Raw genomic sequence first — 24691 nt, forward strand, 5'->3', positions numbered from 1 at the left:
TCGGACAAACGACTTCAGGAAGTCTGGGGCGACCAGTCGAGGGCTGGAATGACAGCTGGCCTGCCCGCCGACCCCGCCGTCCTTAGCACAGCACACGCAGGAGTCACTTCAGTAAGGAGGAACTGAAGGTACAGTGCCGTTCAAGTCCAGTTTTCCCAGAAGCTCCACAGTCAGAGCTGGACCCCCGAACCGCAAGGCGTGCGGGGAGGAGGCACCAGCTTCAGCTGGGAGCAGGAGCCTCCAGAGTTCCACGGGGACACCGCGAGCCCAAATGCATACCCAGGCCATCTTTCTCCCCTGGGGGCTGAGGCTACTGACCTGTCATCGCCCAGGTCTGGGGTGTGTGCGTGAACGACAGAGGGGGAAGAAATGGCCCCTGTCGTTGATCTTCATTGTGTTCCAAATCTAGTGACTTTTTGGGGGAATTCAGGCTGCACCAACCAGCCACTTTCTGGGCCTGGTTTCTACACCATGTGGGGCTTTCTAGTGCCTTTAGCAAAGGAGTGGGCATCAAGTTCTCTATGGAAGAAATGGCTGGAAATCAGCTTCCCTTGGGCTGGTCACCCCATCTCTGGATAACACCAAATAGCCCAGGTCCTGAGCAATTGCACGGCCAGCACCCTACCCAGCAAGCACGGGCAGTGGCAGCCTGACAGACCAGCTTGGAGAATGTAGCTGGACACCCACAGCAGCACAGCTGCACCCCCTAAAGGACAATATGGGGACCCACCTGCAGTACATCTCCACCCAAAGACAAGAAATAAAGGTTAGCCTGCCTCCACCGTACATTCCAAGAAGAGTTATTGAAGAGATGGAGAGAGGAGACCGCTTCCAAGGAAACTAACTGGGAAAAATAAAAGCAACTGAAATTTGGGCAGATACTAGGGGAGCTTCTAGAATGTAATTTCAGAAAGGAGGATGGACAGTAAAGGACAGAGAGCCAGGAACCATGACCTGTTATCCTCTTCTCCCTTCCTCCAGGGGCTCCCTTAGGGCCACCTCAGCCAGCAGGGCTGACTACTCCCCTGCCCCATGACTCTCGGGCAGGGCCGCATCTGACCTGGTTAACATGGAGAAGGCGGGGGGGGGGGGGGGGGTGAAAGGACAGGTCCTAGCTAAGCTGGGCTCAGAGTAGGTTAGGCGCAAAGCTGGCGGTGGTCTCCCGCCCAGCTGGGGCCTCCTCATAGCACGGGCCGGCTCGCCTTCCAGTTCTGCTGCCTCTGCAGTCCCCTCTGCCACCAAGCCTCCCCAAGTGGTGCAACAGGCGCAGGCCCCACCTCCACTCCACTGTTCCTTTTGGGAAATGAGGGGTCAGTACTCTTGCCAACAGAGAAAACAGGTTAGGGCCGCCTCACAAGTCACCAGAACCTTCCTCGTTGTCACTGCTGCTTAGCTGCCTGCCAGAGGTGGGTGCCTGCATGGGGTTCCCTGCCCACCCCAGGCTGCTGGGAGGAGCACAGCGCCGTCCCCAGAGGGGAGAGGCTGCTCTACTTGGCTGCTTTCAGGCACCCACCACACCACTCACCACCAACCACAGCTGCCTCCCCCTCAGAGAGCTGCGCCAGGCCTTTATTACAGGACTTGCTTGGACACACGCACATGCACGGACTTGTCTTGCACGATGCCTGGGGGCAGCCCTCTACCCCACGGCAGGTGCGGGGTATGTGGGTGTGGGCGGAGGTTACTGTGAGGAAGAGCTTTGGGAACTGTAGCTGGAGGAGGAGTCGCTCACAGACAAATCTGGAGGCCTCGGGCAGCCCCAGTCACGCAGGCCTCGCCCGGGGTCCTTTGGCGCCCGGCCCTCACAGCACCTGCCAGAACTTAGGCAGAAAGGCTCAGTCTCCGAACTAAAGCGGTGGGGGGTGGGGGGTGGGTAGCAACAGTGGAGCCCCGGACTGGTAGTAGGGAAGGCTCAGTTGTCTGTCTCCTGTTTGATGTTCTCAATGGCAACAGGCAGCTCCGGACTCGGGGCTTTGTCAGGCGCGGCCATGTCTAGATGTTCTTCCTTCACGCGCACAGCAATGACTAAAGAGGAAGGGAGGGAAGCGGGGAGGGTGGGAGAACAGAGTGAGTATAGGTGAAACTCTGGGAAGGGCAGGGGGCTCTGACTCCCTATGAATGGGGGCCCTTGGGATGTGGCGGGGAGGTGGGAATGGCACCCTCCCCCCGGGCGGCAGGCGGCAGAGATGGAAAGGGCCCGGCTGGAGATGTGCGGCTACGTCAAATTGGTGGTGGGCGTTTGGGAAGCTCTCCAGGCCGAGTGGTCCAAGAAGGACTGCCTGGTGCCCAGAAAAGTCCCTTCACACTGGACTCTCCTCTTTTGTGCCCAGGTGGGGAAGGAGGAGGGCCGCCTCTGAGCACTGCAGCAGGCTGGCCCTGGCTTGACCCCGCCCGAGAGGCTCTTACTCTCTTCAGGAACAGGATCCGATGAGACCTTCTCTGCGCCGGCCGGCAGGTCATCCTCCAGCAGGGCCTTCTTGGACCCCTGTCTGAGGGGCCGGGTCTTGGTCGGTGGTATTCTTTTCCCTTTGAATAAAAACAGAATGAAACCCAGCACAGGCCTATCTCCATGGGAGGCTCGAAGGCTGGGGGTCTAGCGGTGAGCAGAGGGGCAGGTGCCGACGTGGGGGAACAGAGTGTAAACTCTGACACTGCCCCTCAGGGCTGTGTGCCCGAGCCTCAGAGAGCTTCTCTCCAGGAGGGGGTAACTACCAGCTGCTCCCACCCCCCCACCAGGTGTGCTTGCTGAGCTTCCTTCCTTTCTTCACCTGTGAAGTGACTTTCCCAGCCCCACCACTATGGACAGCACAGGGTCTTCCCACATGATCAACTCCATACCCTCACACGACCCTGATCCTGCCCAGGGACTGCATCTGCTTCCTCCTTGTCCTGTTTCTGGACAACCTCTTCTCTGTGTGGTGCCACCTCACGGAGACCATCTCGCTGCCACAGGCCGGCAGCTCTAAAGGACGGCTTTACCCCCCCTCCCTCCCCACCCCACCTGCCGTCCCCCCAGGCTGAGCACGCATACGGCTGAGGATCTGTTCAGAGTGGGGCCCCGCCTAAGAAAATGATATCGAAGCTCCCACCCAAGGGTCCCAAGGGAGGAATGACAGGCTTGAGGAGAAACTGCCACCCCCCCAAATATCTTACTTTCAAACAGCAGTTGTGCACTGCCGATGGGGCCAACGGGGTTGTGCTGACTTCTGACCACAGGCCAGCAGGGATGGGGATCCCTCCCCCTTTTCTCTCATAAATACCATCTTTGGCCTTTTCTCCTCGGGATCCTGAAGAGACTGAAGGCTCCCTATTTGTGCTTGCGTCCCTTAAGACACAGGCTGACAGGCCCGTTGGAGCCGAAGGGCAAAAGAGAGGAGATGGAGGGACCACGAAGAGCGCTACCTACGTGGTGACCCCCCTGCCCCAGAGGCCCAGCTGATCCCAAGTCCCACACCAGCCCAGCCGCTTGAGAGAAACACTTACTTTTCTTCCCAAACTGCTTCTTTTTCTTCTTTGTGGCCTCTTTGGCCTTCAGAGGTGTGGTTGGCTCTGTTGTTGAAAGATGAGGGGAAGAGGTAAGAAGAGTTTGAAGAGGACACAGTATAGGCACATCCCGAGACCCCCTGCCCACACTTCACTAGCCTCCCTTACACAAGGGACACCCCAAGAAGGAAAGCCAAAGTTGGGCAATGAGAATGGGGGACGGACTGGAGAGCAGCTGTCCCTTCTTCCCACCCTCGTCACCGGGGCTGCTCCGAAGGGCCTGGGTGGTTTACCTGGGTGCACAAGGGCACGAGCATATGACAGAGTGGGCAAGATCAAGGAAGGCGCTCTGCAGGCCAGAGGGAGAGGGAGACAGACAAGTCAGGAGTGGGAGGGGGGGGGACACGAGGGCCACTCTTTCATTAGAAGTGGTCCAGGAGACTTCTCGGTCTCATGCCAAAGAATGAGGTAGGCATGGGGCAGGGGGAGTGGTTGGCAGGAAGGAAAAAGGAAAAAGGAAAAAGAAAAGCCAAGAGGCCCTGGGGGCCGCGAGAGCCCAGACCTGCGGCCACAGGTGGCTGGAGCTGGTAGCCGGTGAGCTCACACCAGCCGACGGGGTAGATGTCCGGGGACTCGCAGTCCACCCACTGGTCATACTCGCTGTCCCAGCCATCGAAGTGGATGCTGAGAAGCCTGTGCACCACCCGCTTCACCGTGGCCACGCAGATGAGCCGGGGTTCCATCAGGTCCACGGCCTCCAGCTTCATGCCCACCTTGAAGCCATGGTTGGGACAGTCCTGGGGAGGGGGACGAAGCAGTGACCATGGCAGCCAGATCCCTGCCCGAGTGGGGCTGAACCGGGGAGAGGGAGTGGGCCGGGAGTGCCTGTGGGGAAGGGTCCCCTAACAGTGATCCCATTGCTCTCTGTTCCCAACACCAGCCCCTCTGGGAAAGGGAGCAGGCTGGACTGTTTGGCAGAAGCCCTGTGGCAGAGTCTGGGACTTGTACCCTGAAGTGGCTGGTCTCCATAGTACAGACTCAAGGAAGGAGAAGGGGCTGGGAATTAACACTGACGACAGTGGCAGGGCCGCCCCAGGCCCCATGCCTCCTCGCTCTCCTCACCATGTTAAAGAGTCTCGATGGGGCTGCTTTCGACTTGGTCTTCTCCAAGTAGGTGTCCCAGCAGAAAGTGTGTGCCTCGTAGCCTGGTGGGGCAGAAACACAGATGTGGAGGGACAGGAGGGGAGGTGGGAGGGAGTCTAGGAGAGGAGCACAGACCAAACAGGCACCTGAAGCTCGGTCAGGACCCAGCCCGGAGTCTCCCCAGCAGCCTTCTTCCCTCCTCCCCAGGCTGGTATCTGCTCTAGGACCCTGGTCCTATCGTATAGGTTGCTCACTGCCTAAAGGAAGAAGTGGGAGCTCTGCTCACCACGACACCCATCAGCCACGGAGCCAAGTCAGCCCAGTGTACGGGCTGGTAGTGCTGACTAGGCTGGCTCTGACAGCTCTCCAATCCACTCTGAGACTCCAAGCCCCCGGGTCTGGCCTGGCCAGGAACCTGGGCCTGTGGGCACACTTTGCCCTTTCCCACTGTGAGGACCGTCTTACCTTTTGGGGGTGTGAGCTCAATGTCATTCTTTTGGCAGAAGGTGGCTGGGAAGATGGCGTGGGAGGAGGCATGATAACAGAACCAGTCTGAGCCATCTGTGGAGGGCCCCCCATCCACACAGATCATCAGGTAGCCGTCTAGGAGAACCTAGTGTGGGGGGGCAGGTAGATACCATGGTATCATGAGCTGCACCCCCCATCCCAGGGTAAGGTGGCTATGGGTGGGACACAAGGTGGATGGTTCCAACTGGAGTTAGATCTCAGCCTTCCCTGAACTTCTGCTTCTAAGTACTCAGCCCCCCTGGAACCCATTCTTGTGAGGTTCTTTATCTTCCGCACTAGACAGCAAATGCTGTTCCCAGAGGGATTAAATCTGTCTTTTTCCAGTGTTTTGGGTGGTGAGCACATGGGACCAGCCTGGAGATGCTGGCTAGATGCACAAATCAGCATGTCCCCGGGGAGGGGGGGGGGACCAAGGTGGAGTCGTGAGCTGCTCAGGCTGCAGTAATAACGGAGGCGGTGTGCAGCGAAGTCAGCACAGCTACGGCTCTGGGCTAGGAGGGCGTGTGGCAGTGGGAAGCCCCCAGGGAGGCTGACAGGGCGGGGCCTACACCTGACACAGGACCAGGCTCAGGCCAGGTGTTCAATAAGCATCTCTCCAACGTGCCTCGGGCCTGACACGAAAGCAGGTTCTGAGCAAGGAGCAGGTTAACACCCCTACTCACAGAAGCGTGGCACTCCTGGAGCAGCCAGAGTGGGGAAGGGAGGATGGACGGGGAGTGCAGGGCTCTGCGCCACCTTGCCACCTCCCGGAAAGCCACCTTAGAGGCTGCAGGGCCAGGCCCAGGCTCACCTTGCAGATGGTTGCCACGCAGATGTTGCCCAGATTCAGGGGGTCAATGGCTTCCAGTTTCATGCCCTCCTCAAACCAACCACCTTCCGTGTAGACAGCTCGAACCTTAAAGGAACGGGACAGCTGGGGAATCTGGGTGGCCCAGGTGGAGGGTGGGGGGAGCTGGCCTCATCCACAGGCCTGGGAAGGAAACAGGGAGGGAAAGCAACACCCCGGGGTCGTGAGGCCTGGAATGGGCCTATGGGCAAGATGAGGAGTGCCTGAGGGCTGTGCCTCACCTTCTTGAACAGGTAAGGAACAGCGTCACAGTAGATTTTCCGGAAGGTGGGATGGTGGGCCATGTCGCTGCGCCTCTCTTTTGGGGCAATGGCAGGGGGAGCAAGGGAGAGAAGGGAGTTGCAGGCTGCTCACAGGGCCATCCCCCTCCCCTCCCCGGAAATGTGGGGACTGCCCTACATGTGCTGTAATCTGTATCTCGGCACCCCGTGCCTCCCTGCCTAGATCAGAAGACAGAACACATCGGGAGCACTCTGTAGGAACTCCTGAACCTCCAGATGCTTCCCACATCATGTAGCCTCCAGGTTCGAATCGGTGAAACCCTTAGGGACTGAGTGACCTTGGTCAAATACGCAACCTCTCTGGACCTCGGTACCACCATGCACATGCTGGCGATGGTCACCCCCACCACACGGTGGTGCTATGGGGTGCAGAGGTGCTCCCACCCCGGTCCCAACAGCGGACCTGACAGCTTGATGCCGTGGCCGACTCGCCGTGACCAGCCCACTGGGTGGATCAGGGGGCTCCACATGTGGCACCAGAAGTCGTCATCACTGTCGCCGTCCTCATAGAGGAGCCGAAGGCGACCCCCGATTACTGTGTCCACCACGGCCATGCGGGTCCGGGACACCTGGGACTTGTCCACCACCTCCAGCCGCATGCCTTGCCGGAAGGGGTACTTCATGCTCTCCACCATCTGCAACACCAGAGCACAGGCCTGCTGTGGTCCTGGGGCTCCCTGCCCCACCTCCCTGTGTCATCTCTTACCGTGCCCAGCACGGAGTCAGGAAATGGGCAGATGAGCCCTCCTGTCCCACCAGGTTCGACCCCAGCCCCCAATTCCCCAGGATGATGTGGGAAGACAGCACACAGCTTACAAGGTGGGCACCAAAATGCCAGCCAGTCAGTATGATGGGAAGTACAAAACCCATTTCAGACAAAGGAAACAGGTGCCCCAAAGGGCTCAAGTGACTTGCCCACACTCACCCAGATTCATTAGTGCCAGAGCTGGACCTTGAAACTGGTCCCAGCGTTCAGCCTTGTGCGCTTTCCTGCTGCCCTCCACCTCCCGGCTGATGGCACATACTACACTCATGGCCAGAGAGCTGAGGGCCCCGGGGCCTCCACGTGTCTAATTACAGCTGTGAACCCACTAGGCTGCAGCTCTGAACGGCTACCCTACTCTGACCCAGCAAGGGACAGTGACTGAGATGCCCACAAGCTGTTCTAGAGAGCCTTGATGACAGGCCACGGGATGAGGGGGTAGGAGAGTCTTTCAGGTCACTGTGATCTCAGTGCCGTCCTGCCTGGGGTAGGGAAATGGGAACAGTGAGCTCTGTAGGGCTTTCCAGCCCAGGGAAAACCAGCCCCAGCCTAGGCATGGTGGGGACTAAGCCGTGCTATTTTTTTTTTTTTTTTTTTAAGATTTATTTGTCAGAGAGAGAGAGGGAAAGAGAGCGTGCACACGCACAAGCAGGGGGAGAGGCAGGCAGAGGGAGAAGCAGGCTCCCTGCTGAGCAAGGAGCCTGATGTGGACTAGATCCCAGGACTCTGGGATCCTTAACCGACTGAGCCACCCAGGCGTCGCTAAGCCATGCTATTTCAAAGCCCACCAGGATGGGGAGCATCTCCAAGGTCACAAAGCAGCTATCAGACAAAGCTGATAAGAGTCCTACACCACAGTCAGACATCAGCTCAAAACTGACTGCCTGATTGGCCCATTTAGGAGAAAGACACAGGGTGAGGCCTGGGTTGGGGTCCCTCCGGGCCACCTTCCCCTCCTAGCCTTTCCTGACTCATTCCTTTCTTTTACGAACACCCAGGGCAGCCCACAGTCCAACACTACTTTTGTGGCCTCTGTTCAGTCACACCCAGAACCTGAGCTCCATAGTGGTAGAAGCCAGGTTTGGGAGGATTCATTTCTACTATCTCAGCTCCAAGCACAGAACTAGGCACAGAGTTAGTGCTCAATCAATGTTTTTTCTCACCTGACAAACACATAGTACACCCCTGACCTTGGCTGATGGGTCATTCATTCAAAACATTTTACTCAGCACTTATCACACTGTAGGCATCAAAGGAACTAGACTGGATTTGGATTAGAGCTTCCTTTACAAACCTACCCCCCTTTACCCTCCCTACCCCCAATCCTCAGACGCAGCTGCTTTTGTATCCACTGCAGGACTGGGTATATGACAGTGAGTCATCATGTGCTTGCTGACTGGTTCACACGGAACCAGAATCAAGCTTTTTTCTTTTTTAAAGTAGGCCCCATGCAGAGTGTAGAGCCCAACTCGGGGCTTGAACTCACGACCCTGAGATCAAGACCTCAGCTGAGATCAAGAGTTGGACGCTTAACTGACTGAGCCACCCAGGGGCCCCAGAATCAAGCTCATTTTAATTTAAGCAGTAGAGAGGTCGGCTTGATGATGCTGGTGGCCTGCACCCCCCACAATCACCTGCCTTCGCTTCAGACAAGTCCTGGCTGAGGACGAGTGAGCACTCGTTTTCAACTGCTGAATCTGCCCGCTGTGCGAGCTGCTATGAGTGCAGGAGAAAGAGCTTACAGGTTTGTTGGAGAGTATGTTGGAGAGTATGGGGCGCCTGGGTGGCTCAGTCGGTGAAGCGTCTGCCTTCGGATCAGGTAACGATCTCAGGGTTCTGGGATCGAGCCCTGTGTCGGACTCCCTGCTCAGCAGGGAGTTTGCTTCTCCCTCTTCCCCCTGCTTATGCTCTATCACGATCGCTCTCAAATAAATAAAATCTTTTTTTAAAAAAAAGTATAAAAAGAAAAATTAGCAAAATACAGAGAAATAAAGAGCAAATGAACAGTACCCAGCAAGTTCAAATAAAGCAAAAAATCATTTCTACTTTAGGGAAAAAAGCCAGGGAAAGCTTCCTCGAGGTGCTAGAACCATTCCTTTCCATAGGCCCACTCTCCACCAGCTAAGACTCACGGTGGCAACCTCCTCACCAGGTGTCCGGTGCCTTGGATGAGAGGGCCCCAGCTTCTAGTCCATCCTTACTTTCCACTCTTGGCTTCCAGACCACCCCTACCCCACCCATCAGGGTAGAATTCAAAGGCCATTTTCTCCAAGAAGCCCTCCTTGACAGCTGCTCCCCTTCAGGCCACAGGACCCGTTCAACCATCTGCCACAGCTGCAGCTGCTCGGCATCCCCTGGTCGCTGCTGTGCCGCTTACAGAGGCAATGTGGAAAGCACACCTGTGCGCATGCGGGTCAGCAGTCCAGGCCCCCATGCAAGCGAGCCCCACAACAGAGGCTCTGGCATACAGAAGTGGCAGAAACGAAGTCTTCACTATGTATCCTTGTATTCCCTTTGAATTTTTACCATGTGCGTGATTCTTTAAGTTAAAGAACTAAATTTTATAAAATTAAAATTAAAAGCCACAGAGATAATTCGGAGGCACACCCCTGGTTCAGAACCCAGGCTATTTTATAATTATTCCTGAGCTAGACTTCATTTCCTCTGCCAGACCGGAGATTCCTGAACACAGGGTCTGTATTCCCACAGTTCCCTGTACACAAGTACCTAATAAAATCTATGGAACGAATGCTCCTGAAAAATGCTATGAGCAAAGGTAAGGCTCTGGAGACAAAGCAATGTGATCAACATGGCTGGATCAGAGTCTGGGTTGGCACGGCTAGTCTGCCAGCTAAAGACTGGCAAACAAGGGAGTCTTTGAGAAATGAGTGGCATGGACAGAGAAAATGGAAAAGGGGCAGGAAGGAGATCAGTTAAGAGACCCAAAGTGCTCACTGCCAGACCTTGATATGGAAATCCACGGGAAGTGTCCTGGAGCCCACCAACCGTTTCATGAGGTACCCCTTCCAGTCGGTGAACTTGGCATGGATGGCTGTGGAGACACAGCAGAATCCTGGTTATACAGACTGACAACGCTCCCACCAACAGGGGGTGCCAGAGAAACTTATTTCTGCGTCTTCAGGCCAGCCATCACATCTTACAAAACCCGCTGTACAACCTGGATCTGCCATGGGGCTTCTGAGACTGGGGAGGACAGGAAGCAGGCTGGCAAGTGGGTTCTGTTCTGGTCTAACCTAAGACAAAGGGTGCCCCTTTTACCAAGGGCTCTGCAGGAACCACGACAGGGAATGTTCTCATCAACTCACTCCGTGGGGGCACCAGGATCTTGCTGTTGATGGCACACCAGCCAATGGGGTGGACGTCCACCGTTCCCAGGTTACACCAGAAGTCATGGCTGGCATCATTTTCAAAGCCCTCGTACCGGAGCAGTACCCGGTACCCTGAAAGAAGGAGGGCACCAGTGAGCAAGGGCGGGATGGGGAAAGGTATATTCTCAGGCCTTCTTTCTTCTCAAGCCTAAACTCGACTCTTATTCCAAGAACTCCTTCTGGGCAAGTGGGGTCCCTGTTGTTCACAAAGTCACAGCCAAAATAAACCCATGCCACTTGGAAAGCAGTATGGCATAGCAGGAAGAATTAATTTTCTGCAGCCTGGTCATTCCTGGAAAAAGCCTTAAAAGGGGGAGTTTCCAAACTTGCCATGCTTTGCAGCCTCTTCGAAGCCAGGGAAGGTAGGAGAATCCCAAGAACGGACGGGCAGAAACTCCAGCGGGTGGTCTTTTTGTTTGCTCTATGAAGCCAATTTCTGCCTGCGACACTGCCCATCTGTGCGATGTCACTCTCCGAACCTGGACCCTGTCTTGGCCAGAGGAGTACCCACCTGCGGCCTGGATGACAGAGGCGATCCAGTACACCCGGCTGGGGAGCACGGCATCGCTGTTGAGCACCTCCACCTTCATCCCCTTCATCACATCTTCCCACTGGTCATAGAGTGGGACCTGTGTGGGCATGAGAGCATTCGGGGGGACGGTGAGCAGCCTGAGCGGACAGGGGAGAGTGGCTGGCCTCATGAGCCGTCGCGTCCTTCTCTGCACCTCAGTGCACATGACTCACGGCGTGTGGCAAGCCAGGCATGGGACTAGGGATGAAGAGATGAGCAAGACGAGTCCACTGTCCCTGAAGAGCTGAGGCAGGGCTATGGGGGTGGGGGAATGGGACGGGAGGGTGGGTGTAACAGCCAGACATCCAGTCAGCCAGCCAAGTGCTGATCTTTACAGGACCAGCTCCTCACTCTATCGTCCTGGGCATATCACACCTGTGCCAGTTTGTGCACCAGTGACAACACCCAACAACGCCTGGTGCTCGCCATGTACCAGGAACTGTCCGTGGCACAAATACCACCTCTTTCAATCGTCACTCAAGCCTGGGCAGTAGTCTCCTAGCTATCACCATGCTGGCTCTCACACACTACTTCTGGTACATTCTTTCTCCACTTCTCCAACTGGTCTCCTCTTCAGATACTCTCCAGCAGCAGTGGACCCTTCCTGCTTGCCTTCCCTGTATCTAATCCTCACTTTGCACCAACAGCACCTTGATTCTCTGGAGAAACTCACCCTTTTATTCATTCTCACCCTGGCTTAAGCTAATTGGGGTATCCCATTCCACCTCTCTGGCCAGAGAGTGGGTCTCTCAGAGAACCTAGAAATGTTTATGCTACCCAGGCACACAAGGGCTGGCTTGGCAGAGCTTATGAAATCAGGTATGCTGAATGCAAGTATGACATAACTCCCCTGCAAGTGAAAACTCAGGGCAAAAGAACTTCCCACTAGGAAAGCTGTGCGCCTGCAACAGCGATGCAGAGAAACTTCCCAACTTTCCACTGTCCACGGCACTGCCAGAGTTCAGCGGCTACCAGGAGGGGATCCTGGTCAGACGACTCCAAGAGTAAAGAGGCCTCCTCTTCCACTTCCTGGCTTGGAAGACCGAACAGGGGTGCTGCTTTAGGCGGCTCCCTGGCCCACAGACAAGACAGCGGGCAGCATCTCTGCTTGTCCTTTCACTCCAGGCCCAGCCCCCCAGGGCCTCACTCTTCTGTGCTCTCTGGGCAGAAGTGGGCTCCAGGAGGATTCCCATCTGCCTCCCACGGACCAGGGGGCCCAGGGCAGTTCAGAACAAGCTTTCAGTGGGAAAACACAGAACAACGGGGAAGAAAGAAGAAAAGGATTTCTAGTACAAAGTTCCATTATGTAAATAAGCAGAGTGAGGACCTCAGAGGGAAGCATGGTGCTAGAAGGCCTTGATGAGGCTTTGTAGGAAGATGCTGAAAAAAGGTGGACAGAAAGGTAATCGAGCAAGTGGCAAAGCTGGACTGCGCCCACCCAGACCTCACCACTGTTCTCTTCCTGGTGCTAATGCCCAGCTTGGAATGCCTGGGAAGCTGGCAGGTGAGAGGGGCGGCGAGCGCCCGGGTTCCCAGCTCTTCCCTCCCTCATCTCCAGGGCACTCACATGCTTGAAACAGCTGACAGGAGCAGCTTTGTAACTGTGATCCTTCAGGAACTTCCCCCAGTCGAAACCCAAGACCAGCGCTGCAGAAAGAGGAAGAGTTGAAAGTCAGCAGCCCTGCTAGGAACCTGGCCCCCAGGAGCCTGTAGAAGCAGGTCCTTCCCCACCCGGGCGGCCCCATACCTGCCCCACCAGTGGCCATTAGAACAGGGCTGGACCTTATCCAAAAGGTGACAGACTCTCAGAAGTGGAGGAAACATTCAAGGGAAATGTCTGATCTTTCTTCCCCGGAAAAGAGAAGGGAATCCAAAGACCTTGAGGCTTAAATTCCTTTGACCTCCCCCAACCTCTCGTTGCTTATCTGAACAGGTGGGAGGGGCACAGTCAGAACTCAGACCACCTAGCGCTTATATGCTTAGAACCTGCTATACACACTCAGGGAGAGAGGTTCTTTCCTTACCCCACCACCCCTCTCCAAACCAGAGGGGGTCTCCGCTGCCCGAGGGAAATAAAAGCCACAGGGCCAAAAGCAATACAAGAGAAAAGAAGCTAATTCTTGGCTTCTGAATTCCTGGCACTTCAGGAGTGACTAAAGGGATTTTCTGGGGTAATTTCCACATGACCTACCAATGGGGAAGATGGAATCCACAGTGAGCCTGGGCCAAGCTGCCCCATCTTTCCCATTCCTGGCTCCTAAGCAGGCCACCCCAGAACAGGCACCCCACTCCCACCGACCGCCAGCAGCTTCCTGAGCACCAGTGCCCTGCTGTCTTACCGTCTTGCCCTGTTGGTGTCCCATCTGCTAGCTGTCCTGTCCCTTGCGAGTGGAGGAAGGCTCCGATTTTGGCAGACCAGGCTGCCTTGTGCAGGACTTTGGCTTTCTTGGTTGGTGGTTTACCCTGAAGGGAGGAGAACAGGTGTGTCGCCCAATGGCTGAGACTGCCTAGGTTCAAATTCTGCTATTCAGCCAGTTACTTAACCTCTCCAGTTTCATTTGTAAATCAAGTGGATAACAATAACAATCTTAACTCAGAGGGGGTGGCAAGGATGAGAGTTCCGGTATGAGGCCCAGCACTCAGTAAGTGCTTAGCTATTGTTCAGGGAGGACTGGGGTCTGCGAGCTACAGGACAGGGAGGGACACTTGTTCTATCTTTTCTTTTAAGCCTTTGATTGCTCCAGGAAATTTTCCCTCCCGGCTTCAACTCTCAGACATCTCCGCTGTCTCCTTCCTCTGGTGCTCCCACAGACTTACAGCAGAGAGTGGGCTTCGGACGTCCGTAAACTGAGTCAGGAGGCAGTATTTTGTACAAATACATGAATGTTTTGGAGCAGGTCTGTGGCTTTCATCAGGTGCTCCAAGGGGGCATCCCAAAATGTGAAAGGCCACTAATCTGGTCTATAATTTGTAACTTAAGCACTGCTCAGAAAGGCCCAGAGAATTTTTATTTTTTTATTTTTATTTTTAGAGAGGGAAGGAGGGAAAGAGAGGGGGAGAATGAAGGTGGGGAGGGGACAGAAGGAGAGGGAAAATCTTTTTTTTTTTTTTTTTTTTTTTTTTTTTTAGAGAGAATCTTAAGTAGATTCCACGCTCAGCTTGGAGCCTGACACGGGCGCCATCTCACAACGCTGAGATCATGACCTGAACCGAAATCAAGAGTCAAATGCTCAACTGACTGAGCCACCCTGCCAGATAATTTATTTAAAAAGATCAGTGAAGTAAAAGTGTGAGTTTAAAGCCCACACAGACCTGAGGTCAAAGCCTGGCTCTTAAATTTCATTTGTATACCTCTATAGTAAGTTACTAAAAATGTTTGAGCCTTTAAAATTGGAATTTAAGGGGCACCTGGGAAGCACAGTCAATGGAGCATGCAACTCTTGCTCTTGGGGTTTTAAGTTCAAGCCCCATGTTTGGTGTAGAAATTTCTTTAGGAAAAAAACCTTAAATAAAATAGGAATTAAAAAAACTCATTTTTAAGAGATCATTGGTTGAACTCAGTCCAAATGCTTAGCAAGTACTCCCAAACTGTAGCTATTAACAATACTATTATTAGCTCACCGAGGAGAGAGATTTTTCCACACCGACTAAAATCTGCACTACGAGGGAAACAACAAACAGCAATTATCTCACAAAAGTGAGAGATAAATTGTAGGAAGTACTAAGCAGAAGACCTGGCACATTGTGACTTTCAATAAATGTCAGAGCAGTGGGTCTCAAGCTTTGCTACGCATTACAGTCACCTGGGGGGGGGGGGGGAGCGTCTTTAAAGTCCCTATGTTCAGGTGGCAACTGGCTGGCTCAGTCGATGGAGTGTGTGCCTCTTAAGACTATTTATTTATTTGACAGAGAATGAGTATGAGGCGAGGAGGGGGAGGCAGACTTCCTGCAGGGAGCCTGGCACAGGGCTTGATCCCAGGACCCTGAGATCATGACCTGAGTTGAAGGCAGATACTTAACCGACTGAGCCACCCAGGCACCCCGAGTGTGTGACTGTTGATCTCGGGGTTATGAATTCGAGCCCCACGTTGGGTATATATATTTATGTGTATATATATAAATATACACATTTATATATATATATATATTTATTACATATAAAATTATATATATTAGATTTATAATTTACATAAATATATACACACACACACACACACATATATATAAAATATATATATAATAGTAAAAAATAAAGCCCAGGCCACAATCCATCCTAATTAAATCAGAACCTAGGGAGTAAGACTAAGCATCGATATTTTATTTTATTATTATTTTTTAAAAGTTTTTTTTTTTTTTTTTTGGTAATCTCTACACCCAACATGGGGCTCGAGCTCACAGCCTAAGATCAAGAGTCTCAGTATTTTGAACACTCTCCAGGTGATCCCAACGTGCAGGGAAGTTTGTAAACCAGTGTTGTGGATGGTGTCCATAGTTACCAGGAAACCACAAAGTCAGGCACCTGAGATCACAGTCCAGTTCCAGCTCTGCTGCTCTTCCAACAGAACTACCTTAGGTAAGTCATTCTTCCTCTCTGGACCTCAGCACACTTCTCAACTAATGTGTGGGTTAGACAACATATCTCTTTAAGAATCCTTCCATTTACAGGGGTGTCTGGTGGCTCAGTCCATGGAATGTCCGACTCTTGATTTTGGCTCAGGTCATGATCTCAGGGTCATGAGACTGAGCCCCAAGTTGGGCTCCACGCTGGGTGTGGGGCCTGCTTAAGTAAGATTCTCTCTCTCCCACTCACTCTGCACCGCTCACGATTGCTCTCTCTCAAAAAAAAAAAAAAAAAAAAAGTAAGACTTTCTAGGTGGCTGCCTGTGACATGGAGGCAGAGACAAGTTATCAACTTCCCAAACCTACACTGTGGTTGGTGAAACATATGCCTGTCTTCTAGCTTCCTTTCAGAGCATTTATAAAAGAATGGGGGGGGGGGCAAAGACCAAGGGTATCAGGCTCCCCCAAGGCTCTTGTTTAAAACATACTAAACACATCAGACTATGCAGGAGGTGAAGGTGGGGAATGAGAGCAGCTCTAGAAATCTGCAATTTAACAAGCTCCATAAATGGATTCCTCTGCCCTTTAAATTTCAGAGCACAATAAATAGCAGGAAACTTACAACCTCAGATGGCCACAAGCAAGCTCCTCCCCAGCCCTCTTGGCCTCTTGCCATCAGCCAGTTGGTTGCTCCTGTCTCTGCTCCCAGGACCCCAGAAGGGTCTTCCAAGTGACTGCCTCTCACCTGTAATCTGGCCAAGATACTGGCTTTCTTGGAGTTGGAGGAGTAGCTCCTGGAACAGGAAACGCTGCAGAATCTCTTAGTCTTGGAGAAGAAGGCTTCCCTTGTACCCACGATACCACACATCTCACAGACAGCTGGGAAGAGAACTTAGCACGTGACCCACCTAATATGATCACGCCAAATCAAACAAAACGATGGGCTCTTCAAAACCTGGAACGGTGCATTAAGCAGGTGAGTCCCAGCCCCCAGTCAGACTGACACGACTGGAACAGGAGCAGGAGGTTTGTGTACAGCTGAATCTGTTTTGTCTAAGATAAGCTGCCTGGCATCCCCTGGCTATATGTCAACAGTGGAGCGAAGGAAAATCCACAGGGCAACACGTGAGTGTTGGAAAGTCTGTAAAGAGGAAAACGAGAAGAAAAAAAGTGCCTACATACCTAACTTCTGTGGATTTTCTTCTCATCTATAAAGAGACTGAACTAGATCAGTGTTTCCATCCTGACATCATATTAGAATCACCTGAGGAGCTTAAAAACTACCTAAGCCTGAGATTCTCATTAACTGGTCTATGGCGGGACATAGGCATCTGTAGTCTGTTAAAAGCTCCCCAGGTGATCCTAATGCACAGCCATGATAGAGAACCCCTGGACTCAATGGTCTCTAATGGTTCTAGTTCTGGAGTTCTAAGATTCTAAGAGAAAGGCTGGAAGAAGATAGAAGAGAGAAAGATTTTTAAAAAAAGGGGGGGGGGAGAAGACAGGTAGATGGAAAGGAAGAGGCAAGTGGCAGAGTATTAGATCACTGTTCTAAAGAGTGCAGGCACTAGGGGACAGGAGTATCCTCACAGACATCTAGCCCCTCCTTCTTCACGGGCAGTCCATACACTGGGGCCCCTGACACAGGGATCCAGCAGCTGTCCAAGTAGCACAGCTTGGAAATTAACTGGCTTCCAGATGCTCTATGGGGATTCTCATCAGTAATCCTCTCCCCAGGAAGTCACTTTGTTCTGTATTTTCCACACCCCCATCCCAACCAAAGTCCAATCCACAAGCTATTTCTTGTCCTTTCCCGGATAGTAAATCAGAACATTTTAGGTGTCCTTCTCAACATCCAGGCTTAAAAATCAACCAGCTATTCACAAAAATGTAAAAGCAGCACCACATTAATGACTGGCATCTAATGTGTGCCACATAAATATTACTCGTATGAAAGACCAAAGGAAATCGCAATTTGAAATCAGATTGCAGCAGAGGAAATGCCCCTTGGGGCTACTTGGGGCACTTCTGTCTCTTTCAGAGGCCCTTAGACATCAGGTCAAGCAACTTTTACACCTGGACAGCTCTGCCCACATGGCCTATATCCCCCTCTTCCTCCATAGCCTCCCGAAACCGCCCATCTTCAGGGGACACTCTGAAAGCACCTGGCTCAGAACCACTGCCATCCAAGGAGCGGGGAGTCCCAGGGCTGAGCAAATGCAGGGGGGAGGTAGGCAGCTCCCCTGCTTCCCGATCCTCATTTTCTGCTTCACTTGACTCCTCCAGATAGGAGCTGCTCTCGCTGCCCGCACTGCTGTTATAGCTCCGGAAACTGTCATAGCCACCAAAGAGCTCCAAGTCGTCCTCCTCTTCCTCTTCTTCTTCCATACGTTCTGAAGATGGAGTCTCCTAGTGGAAGGATGACACAAACCAGGCAGGAAGAATCAGGTCTGACATAGTGTATGGACAAGGATGCAGGTGTGTGTCAACTCCCTTTTTAATTCTTGGTCAACACCTTTGGGCCAAGTGGCAGGCAGAATCAAATACCCCTTTTGCAAACACCAGGATCATTACTCTTGTTTATACAGTTCTTAACTGCAACTCATCAGAATAGCTTAACAAGACAGAAAATATGTATTAGGAATTCACCGAGCCCCTCCTGTGGATTTGTAAATGATGACATTTTAGCATGATTTACATAGAATACAATGATGTGAAAATACTCTTATTTCATAAAGACTTTCTGGGGAAGATGTATATTAGAATATCATTCTTCCCCCTTTAGCATATGTACACCAAAACAATCTCAATTCAGAAACAATTTCAGCCACAGAAAAGTTAATTTGGGACACAGACTGCCCTAAGGAGGATTTGGGAAAGAGAAGACACAGTAGTTAGAACATAGTGGGATGTACCATAGCTCTGGACTCAGCTCCGATCCTAACTAGCTGTGGGTCTTTGTGCAAGTCATTTAACCACTCTGGGTCTCAACTTTCTCATCTATGAAATAAGAAAAGTAGTTAGTTCACAGGATGTGAAATGTAAATGAGGTATTGTGTATCAGTCTAACTGGCACTTGGTAGAAAAGGTCCCAGACCAGGGCTCAAATACCATCTCTACTCCTGACTAGCTGTATGATCTGCAGCAAATCAGTCTCTTGGTGCATTAGTTCCCACATCTGTAAATGAGGATATCACCGCTTTCAGAAGCTTTGAGGGAGAAATAAGGATTAATACAAGTATAGCACTCAAAACAGTGACTTGCATGTAGCAAGTGTTCGGTACATGTTGGCAATTATTACTGGTTAAAACCATGGGCTTTCAAACCAGATTTGCCTGGGTTTGAATCCTGGCTCTACCACTTAACTGTGATTTTGTGCAAGATATCGAACCTCGCTGCTCTCAGTTTCTTCATCAGTACAACGGAGATAATAGCAAGCTTTCTTTAGATGACTAGAATGAAGACTGAGATATAAACCCTAGTTCTGTTTCCAGCAGTTCGTGACAGCTCTAAAAGCATGAGCTATTATTCTTATTCTCCTTTACTCTTCTTTTGAGCTATTCCATTTTATGTTTACAACTACATACTCAAATGTATGACCGAATTTAAATACAAGGTGACCAGAAGCCAAATGACGCAAGGATGAGTGGGTGACAGGTTGTAGGAGAGTGGGGGAAAGTTTTGGAGCCTGCAAGACTGAGTGTCCATCTCCTTCACTTTACAGCTGTGTGGCCTTCCTGGGGAGTCACCACCTGTCTGTAAGCCTCAGCTACTTTAACCATAACAACGAAACAGTGACACAGGATTGTTGTGAGTATACTGGGCGATAATGCACGTGAACGCTCCAGACACGTAGTTTTATGAAACTTTAATCTCCCCCACGTCCCACCAGGATGTCGCTGGCCTCCTAATCCCCAAAGAAACGACCACGAGAGAGGAAGGACAAAGGAGATTCAGGAGCTCTCAGATCCTGAACCCAGTTCCCTTTTCCCCAGGCCAGGGAGCTGTTCCGCCCTGAACCACTCGCCGGACGTCGGCCCCAGCAGTATGGGCGCAAATGGCAACGCCAATCGCCTCTGGCCCTGCTCAGCGTAACTACCTCAGTTTATCCATCCTTCTACTCTCCACCCTCCAGGCGTCGCTAAAAGGCCTAAAGAACGGTCCCGCGTGCGAGGTTCTCGGGGCTCCCTTTCCCAGTCACGATAAATCCTCTCCCTCTCACCTCGACGCCCCGAGTTTTCTCCATGAGACCTAACACCGTTTCTTCAACCGTCACCAGGTGCAGGAAGCCATATTGGCCTCGCGGCTCTTCCTGAGCGCAGTCATTGGCCGCCTCCCAGAGCCGCGGGCCAATCACGCTGCAGGAAGGAGGCAAAGCCGGTTCTGCGCTCGTCCGCGCTCCTGCCCCTGGGGGCGGGGAAGCCGCGGAGGCTCTTGGGACTTGTAGTTCTCCTGTGGTTGAGCGTGGAAGCTGACGTTGCTATAGCGATGTGAAAATCCCTGGGCGCTGCCCCTGCCGCAGCCGGGGCAGACCTCATTTCTGTACACTAAACTCCTCCTCTCACCCCTACCCCATTCCTTAGCAATTACCGAGCACATACGATGGGTACTGTTCCAGACACCAGGAATGACATCGCATTCTCCCTGATTAGAAGAATTTTAAGGTGCCCTTGGGCCGGGCTGGCTAGCAGAGAGACTCATCTCCAGTTCAGGCAGAAACTGGAATGCTCTTATGCCCAGTGCTATAAATGTCTCACACGCTCAAAATCCTGCAACGCTGCCCCTCCATCACCATCTCCTGAATAAAACCTCGAATATGAGGCACTCTGCCTCACTCGTTTTGGATGTCCCACACCTCCTTTAAACACTCAGTTCTAGGGGCTGTGGTGGAGCTTTACAAACAGCTCAAATCTGGAGACAGCCAATCACCCTATCAAAGATGAAGCAGTGGCTCTTTCCGAGATCACACAGGATTGGAATTTAAGGTTTAGTCCAAATTCTTTCCCCGTGCTACACTGTGCTCTAATTAATTAAGAATTGAAATGTAGGGGTACCTGCCTGGCTCAGTCAGAGAAACGTGGGACTCTTGATCTCAGGGTGGTGGCTTCGAGCCCCACTAGGTGTAGAGATCACTAAATAAATAAAAAATAAATAAACTTTAAAAAATAGACAAAAGGAAGAATCTAAATGTAATAAGTGGGGGCTGAATATATGTTAAAAATATTTCTAAATTTAAGGTCCTCCACATAGATATGAAAGTCTTTGATTTTTCCTTTCTTCAACCCCTTCTACCACCATATTCATGCAATCAACCAGTATTGTTGGTTCTACATCCAAAATATAGCCTGTAACCCTCCACCACTACCACCTGAATAGAAGCCACCAGCCCATACAACACCCCTCCAACAGTCCCTGTTTGAGTTCTCACCCTCTTTAATGCATACAGGTCATTTAAATCATAAGCCAGGCCATGTTCATCCTCTTGCTTAAAACCTCTGCTAGCTTCCCCTTGTACTTTGAATAAAATTCAAACATTTGGCAAGACCTGAATGACCCTCTGCTTTCTCTTCAACCTGGTCTGTACTACCCTCTCCACTTTCACTGCATCCATCCACTCACTTCCTCTTCTTGACTGCCAAGCTTGAGTTGGCCTAAGCGCCTTTGCACTGGATGTCCTTTGTGTGGGACATTCTTCCTGTGGCTCTTCTTATGGATGGTTCTTCATTTTTCAAATTTCAGCTCAAAGTCACCTTCTCAGGGACCTTATTTAAAGTAGCTTTTCCCTTGCCTCACTCTGTAGCCCTTCACCCATTTTATGGTTCTTTATAGTACCTGTTTCTGTCTGAAATTATCTTGTTCACTTGTTTATTTCTTTATTGTCTATCTCCCACCACTGGAACGTAAGCCCCATAGAGGCAGGGACTTAGCCTGTCTTGTTCGCTACTGTATTTCCAGAGGCAAGAACTGAGCCTGTCATGTACTAGGTGCTCAGTGACTAGAGATAGATAATAAGACTTGAAGGATTACAACAGGCTGCTTCGTAAAGGCAGAGCACCAGATTAGGTAGCATGCTGTTCTAACTCTGGTGAACTGTTTTGTTTGACCACTAACAGGGTTCTAGGCCCCGTTCCTTCATGAGGAGACTTCAGCCTTCCTTCTTGGGCCTCACCTTCTTCATCAAGTAAACTGGATTAAGTTACTCTCATTCAACTTGAAAAATTCCATGATTTCAAATGGAATATGGAATCGACAAGATTCAACATCAAGCATGATAGATAGAGTCTAGGTTTTACTTTGTACAGTGGAAATAATAGGGTCACCTCATTGGGTTGTAAGAACTAGAAAGAAATGTGCAGTGCCTGCCATAGACCAGGCACAGTCAATGGTGGTTATCATCATCCTATTAGACACCAGAAGGGCAGCAACTAGAAGAATAAAACAGCCAAGAAGAATCCCCTTTATGTGTTGCTTAATCTTTTACTAATTTTCATAAAAGGACAACCATAGGGACACCTGGCTGGCTCAGTTGGTAGAACATGTAACCCAATCTTGGGGTTATGAGTTCAAGCCCCATGTTGGACATAGAGCTTACTTAAAAAAAAAAAAAAAGTACAACCATAAACTTCACAGGCAAGGAATCTGCTCACAGCAAATCATGCTGTTCATCAAATATTTATTTACTGCATGCGAGGCACGGTGCTGGACTCTGGGGAGACACAGATGAACATCTCTGTCCATCCACGTGGAGTTCACTGCCTCCGGCAGGAAGATGGTGAAAACTTAACATTTAGGTGAGCTGAGAAGGTTCTTGGCAGGGTGCTGTGATGGAGACTAGGGAAGGGAGTGCCTAGAAGGGGATATGACTTGCCTGATGAGAAGTAGCCGGTTAGGGTAGGAAGGTCGTTTGGGGAAAGGGCATTCCAGAGACACAGAAGTTAGGGAGGGTGGTGAACAGCTCGTTGGCAGGAGAATGTGATGGGAAACCTTTGAAGGTTTTAAGTGGGGCAATAAATTGATTTGATTATGCTTTAAAAGACCACTCTCTGGTTGCAGTGTGGAGAGTGGATTGGAGATAGGTTGAGAGAAGCAGTAGTTAGAAGGCTCTTGTAATGATCCCAATAATGATGGTGGCTTGGACCAGAGCAGACTCAGAAGGCATGCAGAAAAGTAGAATTTTTGAGAAATGTGTTGGAGGCAGTAATTACTTGTACGGAGTGGATAGAGTGAGGAATCCAGAATGACTCTGGGAAGACATGTCAAATGGGTAGATGCTGGGAGCATGTTCTCTAATAGTTAAAAACCGTAGGATGAATGGGTGGTTGAATAGAAGGTATTAAGGATTCGACTTAGTCCGAGATGCTTGTGGGGAAGAGGGCAAGAAGGCGGTTGGATTTCACTGGAGGGCTCTGAACTGGAGAGCTGTATCCTGCATGTCCACATCTTTAGCACCCTCCCTTTAAGACTGAGTGATAGTCCCCAGTTTTCACATCTTGAGGCATACATACATCAACAGTACAAGAAAGTAGAAACTTGAGCTTTCCATCAGGTTCAGAGAATTTCCACAAAAGAGTCTGAAGTACCAGACTGTGGGAGAGGGAAAGAAGCAGAGTGTGAACCCCGGTGACAGGAACCGTTAGCATAAGTTGAAATGACCGTTAATTAGGAATTCAGTTGAAACGTCTTACTAAACACAGGTTGCTAAGCAACAGTGGCCACCGGAACCATGTGGCCATTCCTTCTGCCACAGAGCTCCTGGGCCTGAGTCTCATGCTGGAGCACAGGTACGCTTTTCGGCTGGTTGGAGTCAGGCCTTTATACACAGACCTCATATAGCTCTCTCTTTTCGAGGCCTCCCTTCCGTGAGTCATCATCTCTCTCTCTGTCTCTGTCTCTGGGGTCATCGATCTCTCCTACTCTACTGGATTATTCCCAATAGCAACACGAATGTGCTCTTGTGTCACCCAAACTATACAAATAAATCCCTTGAACCCACCTCCTCTGTCCGCTGCATTCCACCCCAATTTTTTGAAAGACTTGTCTGCACAAACTACCTCCACTTCTTCTTCTCCTTGCTTCTCCATCTGTCCCCACACTCCACCAAAACAGCTCTGCCAAGTTCACATACAACTTCTCGGATATACAAACATACCTCTCTTCTCTCAGCAGCATCTGACACAACTGGTCATTCCATCCTTCCTGAAACGCTGTCCTTTCTTGGGATCCCTTTGGTCTTCCTCCTGCCTCTCTGGCCAGTTCTCTCCCATTGCAGGGCCTGAACCCTGAGTATTGGCATTCTCCAGGACTCTGCCCTGGGCCTGCTTTTTTTCCGCTTTACTTCTCACCATAAGTGAGGTCTTTTATTTTTAGTACAGTAAATACCATTTATATGCCCCAAATTCACATCTTCAGCCTATGTGTTTGTCATCTGAGCTCCAGACTCCTATACCCATCTTTATAGATGACAACTGGATGTTGCATCATAAACCACAAAACAAAACACTTTATTCCCTTACCCCATACCTATTTCTCTTCTAGTTTTCCCCATTTCAGTACATAGCACTACTAAACCACTCAAGGAACTTCTTGATTCCTCCCTCTCCATCCATCCTTTCTTTTTTTTTAAAGATTTTATTTATTTATTTGACAGAGATGGAAGACAGCCAGCGAGAGAGGGAACACAAGCAGGGGGAGTGGGAGAGGAAGAAGCAGGCTCATAGCGGAGGAGCCTGATGTGGGGCTCGATCCCAGAACGCCGGGATCACGCCCTGATCCCAAGCCAGACGCTTAACCGCTGTGCCACCCAGGCGCCCCCCATCCATCCTTTCAATCCGTCTGCAAATCCCATTAATTCTCCAAAACCTACCTCAAATATTTCCCCTTCTTTCTAGCCCTACTGCCACCACTTAAATCCATCATCCCTCCCCTGGGTTCCACTGAAGCCTCCTAGCAGGTCTCTTCTCTTACCCTACCCCATAAATTAGATGGATTAACTCCCCTGTGTCACTGATTTGCAGGCTGGGTGCTCTTTTCCATACCAAATCACCCACGTCCGCCTGGCCTTCCCCCAATTATTTTACAAGACCTTTGGGGGAGGGGGCGGAGAGGACGTCACGGTTCCTGCCCTCA

General features: G+C 51.2%; 1 protein-coding gene across 1 annotated transcript; it reads right to left on the reverse strand.

The window, feature by feature from the left end:
- Positions 1–1538: 1538 nt before the first annotated feature.
- L3MBTL2 (L3MBTL histone methyl-lysine binding protein 2) lies at positions 1539–19914 on the reverse strand. The gene is made up of 17 exons (XM_026479563.4): positions 19788–19914; positions 17731–17974; positions 16311–16444; positions 13345–13468; positions 12573–12652; positions 10946–11063; positions 10372–10506; positions 10009–10097; positions 6686–6917; positions 6223–6299; positions 5945–6049; positions 5092–5239; positions 4606–4688; positions 4046–4280; positions 3484–3549; positions 2407–2526; positions 1539–2025 (listed from the first exon to the last, which is right to left on the reverse strand). The coding sequence occupies exons 1-17, from the start codon at positions 19809–19811 to the stop codon at positions 1913–1915; spliced, it is 2127 nt and encodes a 708-aa protein (XP_026335348.1). The 5' UTR covers positions 19812–19914; the 3' UTR covers positions 1539–1912.
- Between the last annotated feature and the right edge of the window lie 4777 nt (positions 19915–24691).

The sequence above is a fragment of the Ursus arctos genome, unplaced genomic scaffold (genome assembly GCF_023065955.2).
Source record: "Ursus arctos isolate Adak ecotype North America unplaced genomic scaffold, UrsArc2.0 scaffold_21, whole genome shotgun sequence".
NCBI lineage: Eukaryota > Metazoa > Chordata > Mammalia > Carnivora > Ursidae > Ursus > Ursus arctos.

Coding starts and splice junctions, on each gene's coding strand:
- L3MBTL2 (XM_026479563.4), bottom strand. CDS start 19,811: ATGGAGAAAACTCGGGGCGTCGAG. Junction 16,445..17,730: donor TGGCAGTGGTTCTGAGCCAG/GTGCTTTCAGAG, acceptor TTCTCTTCCCAG/CTGTCTGTGAGATGTGTGGT. Junction 2,026..2,406: donor GGATCCTGTTCCTGAAGAGA/GTAAGAGCCTCT, acceptor CTTCCTCTTTAG/TCATTGCTGTGCGCGTGAAG.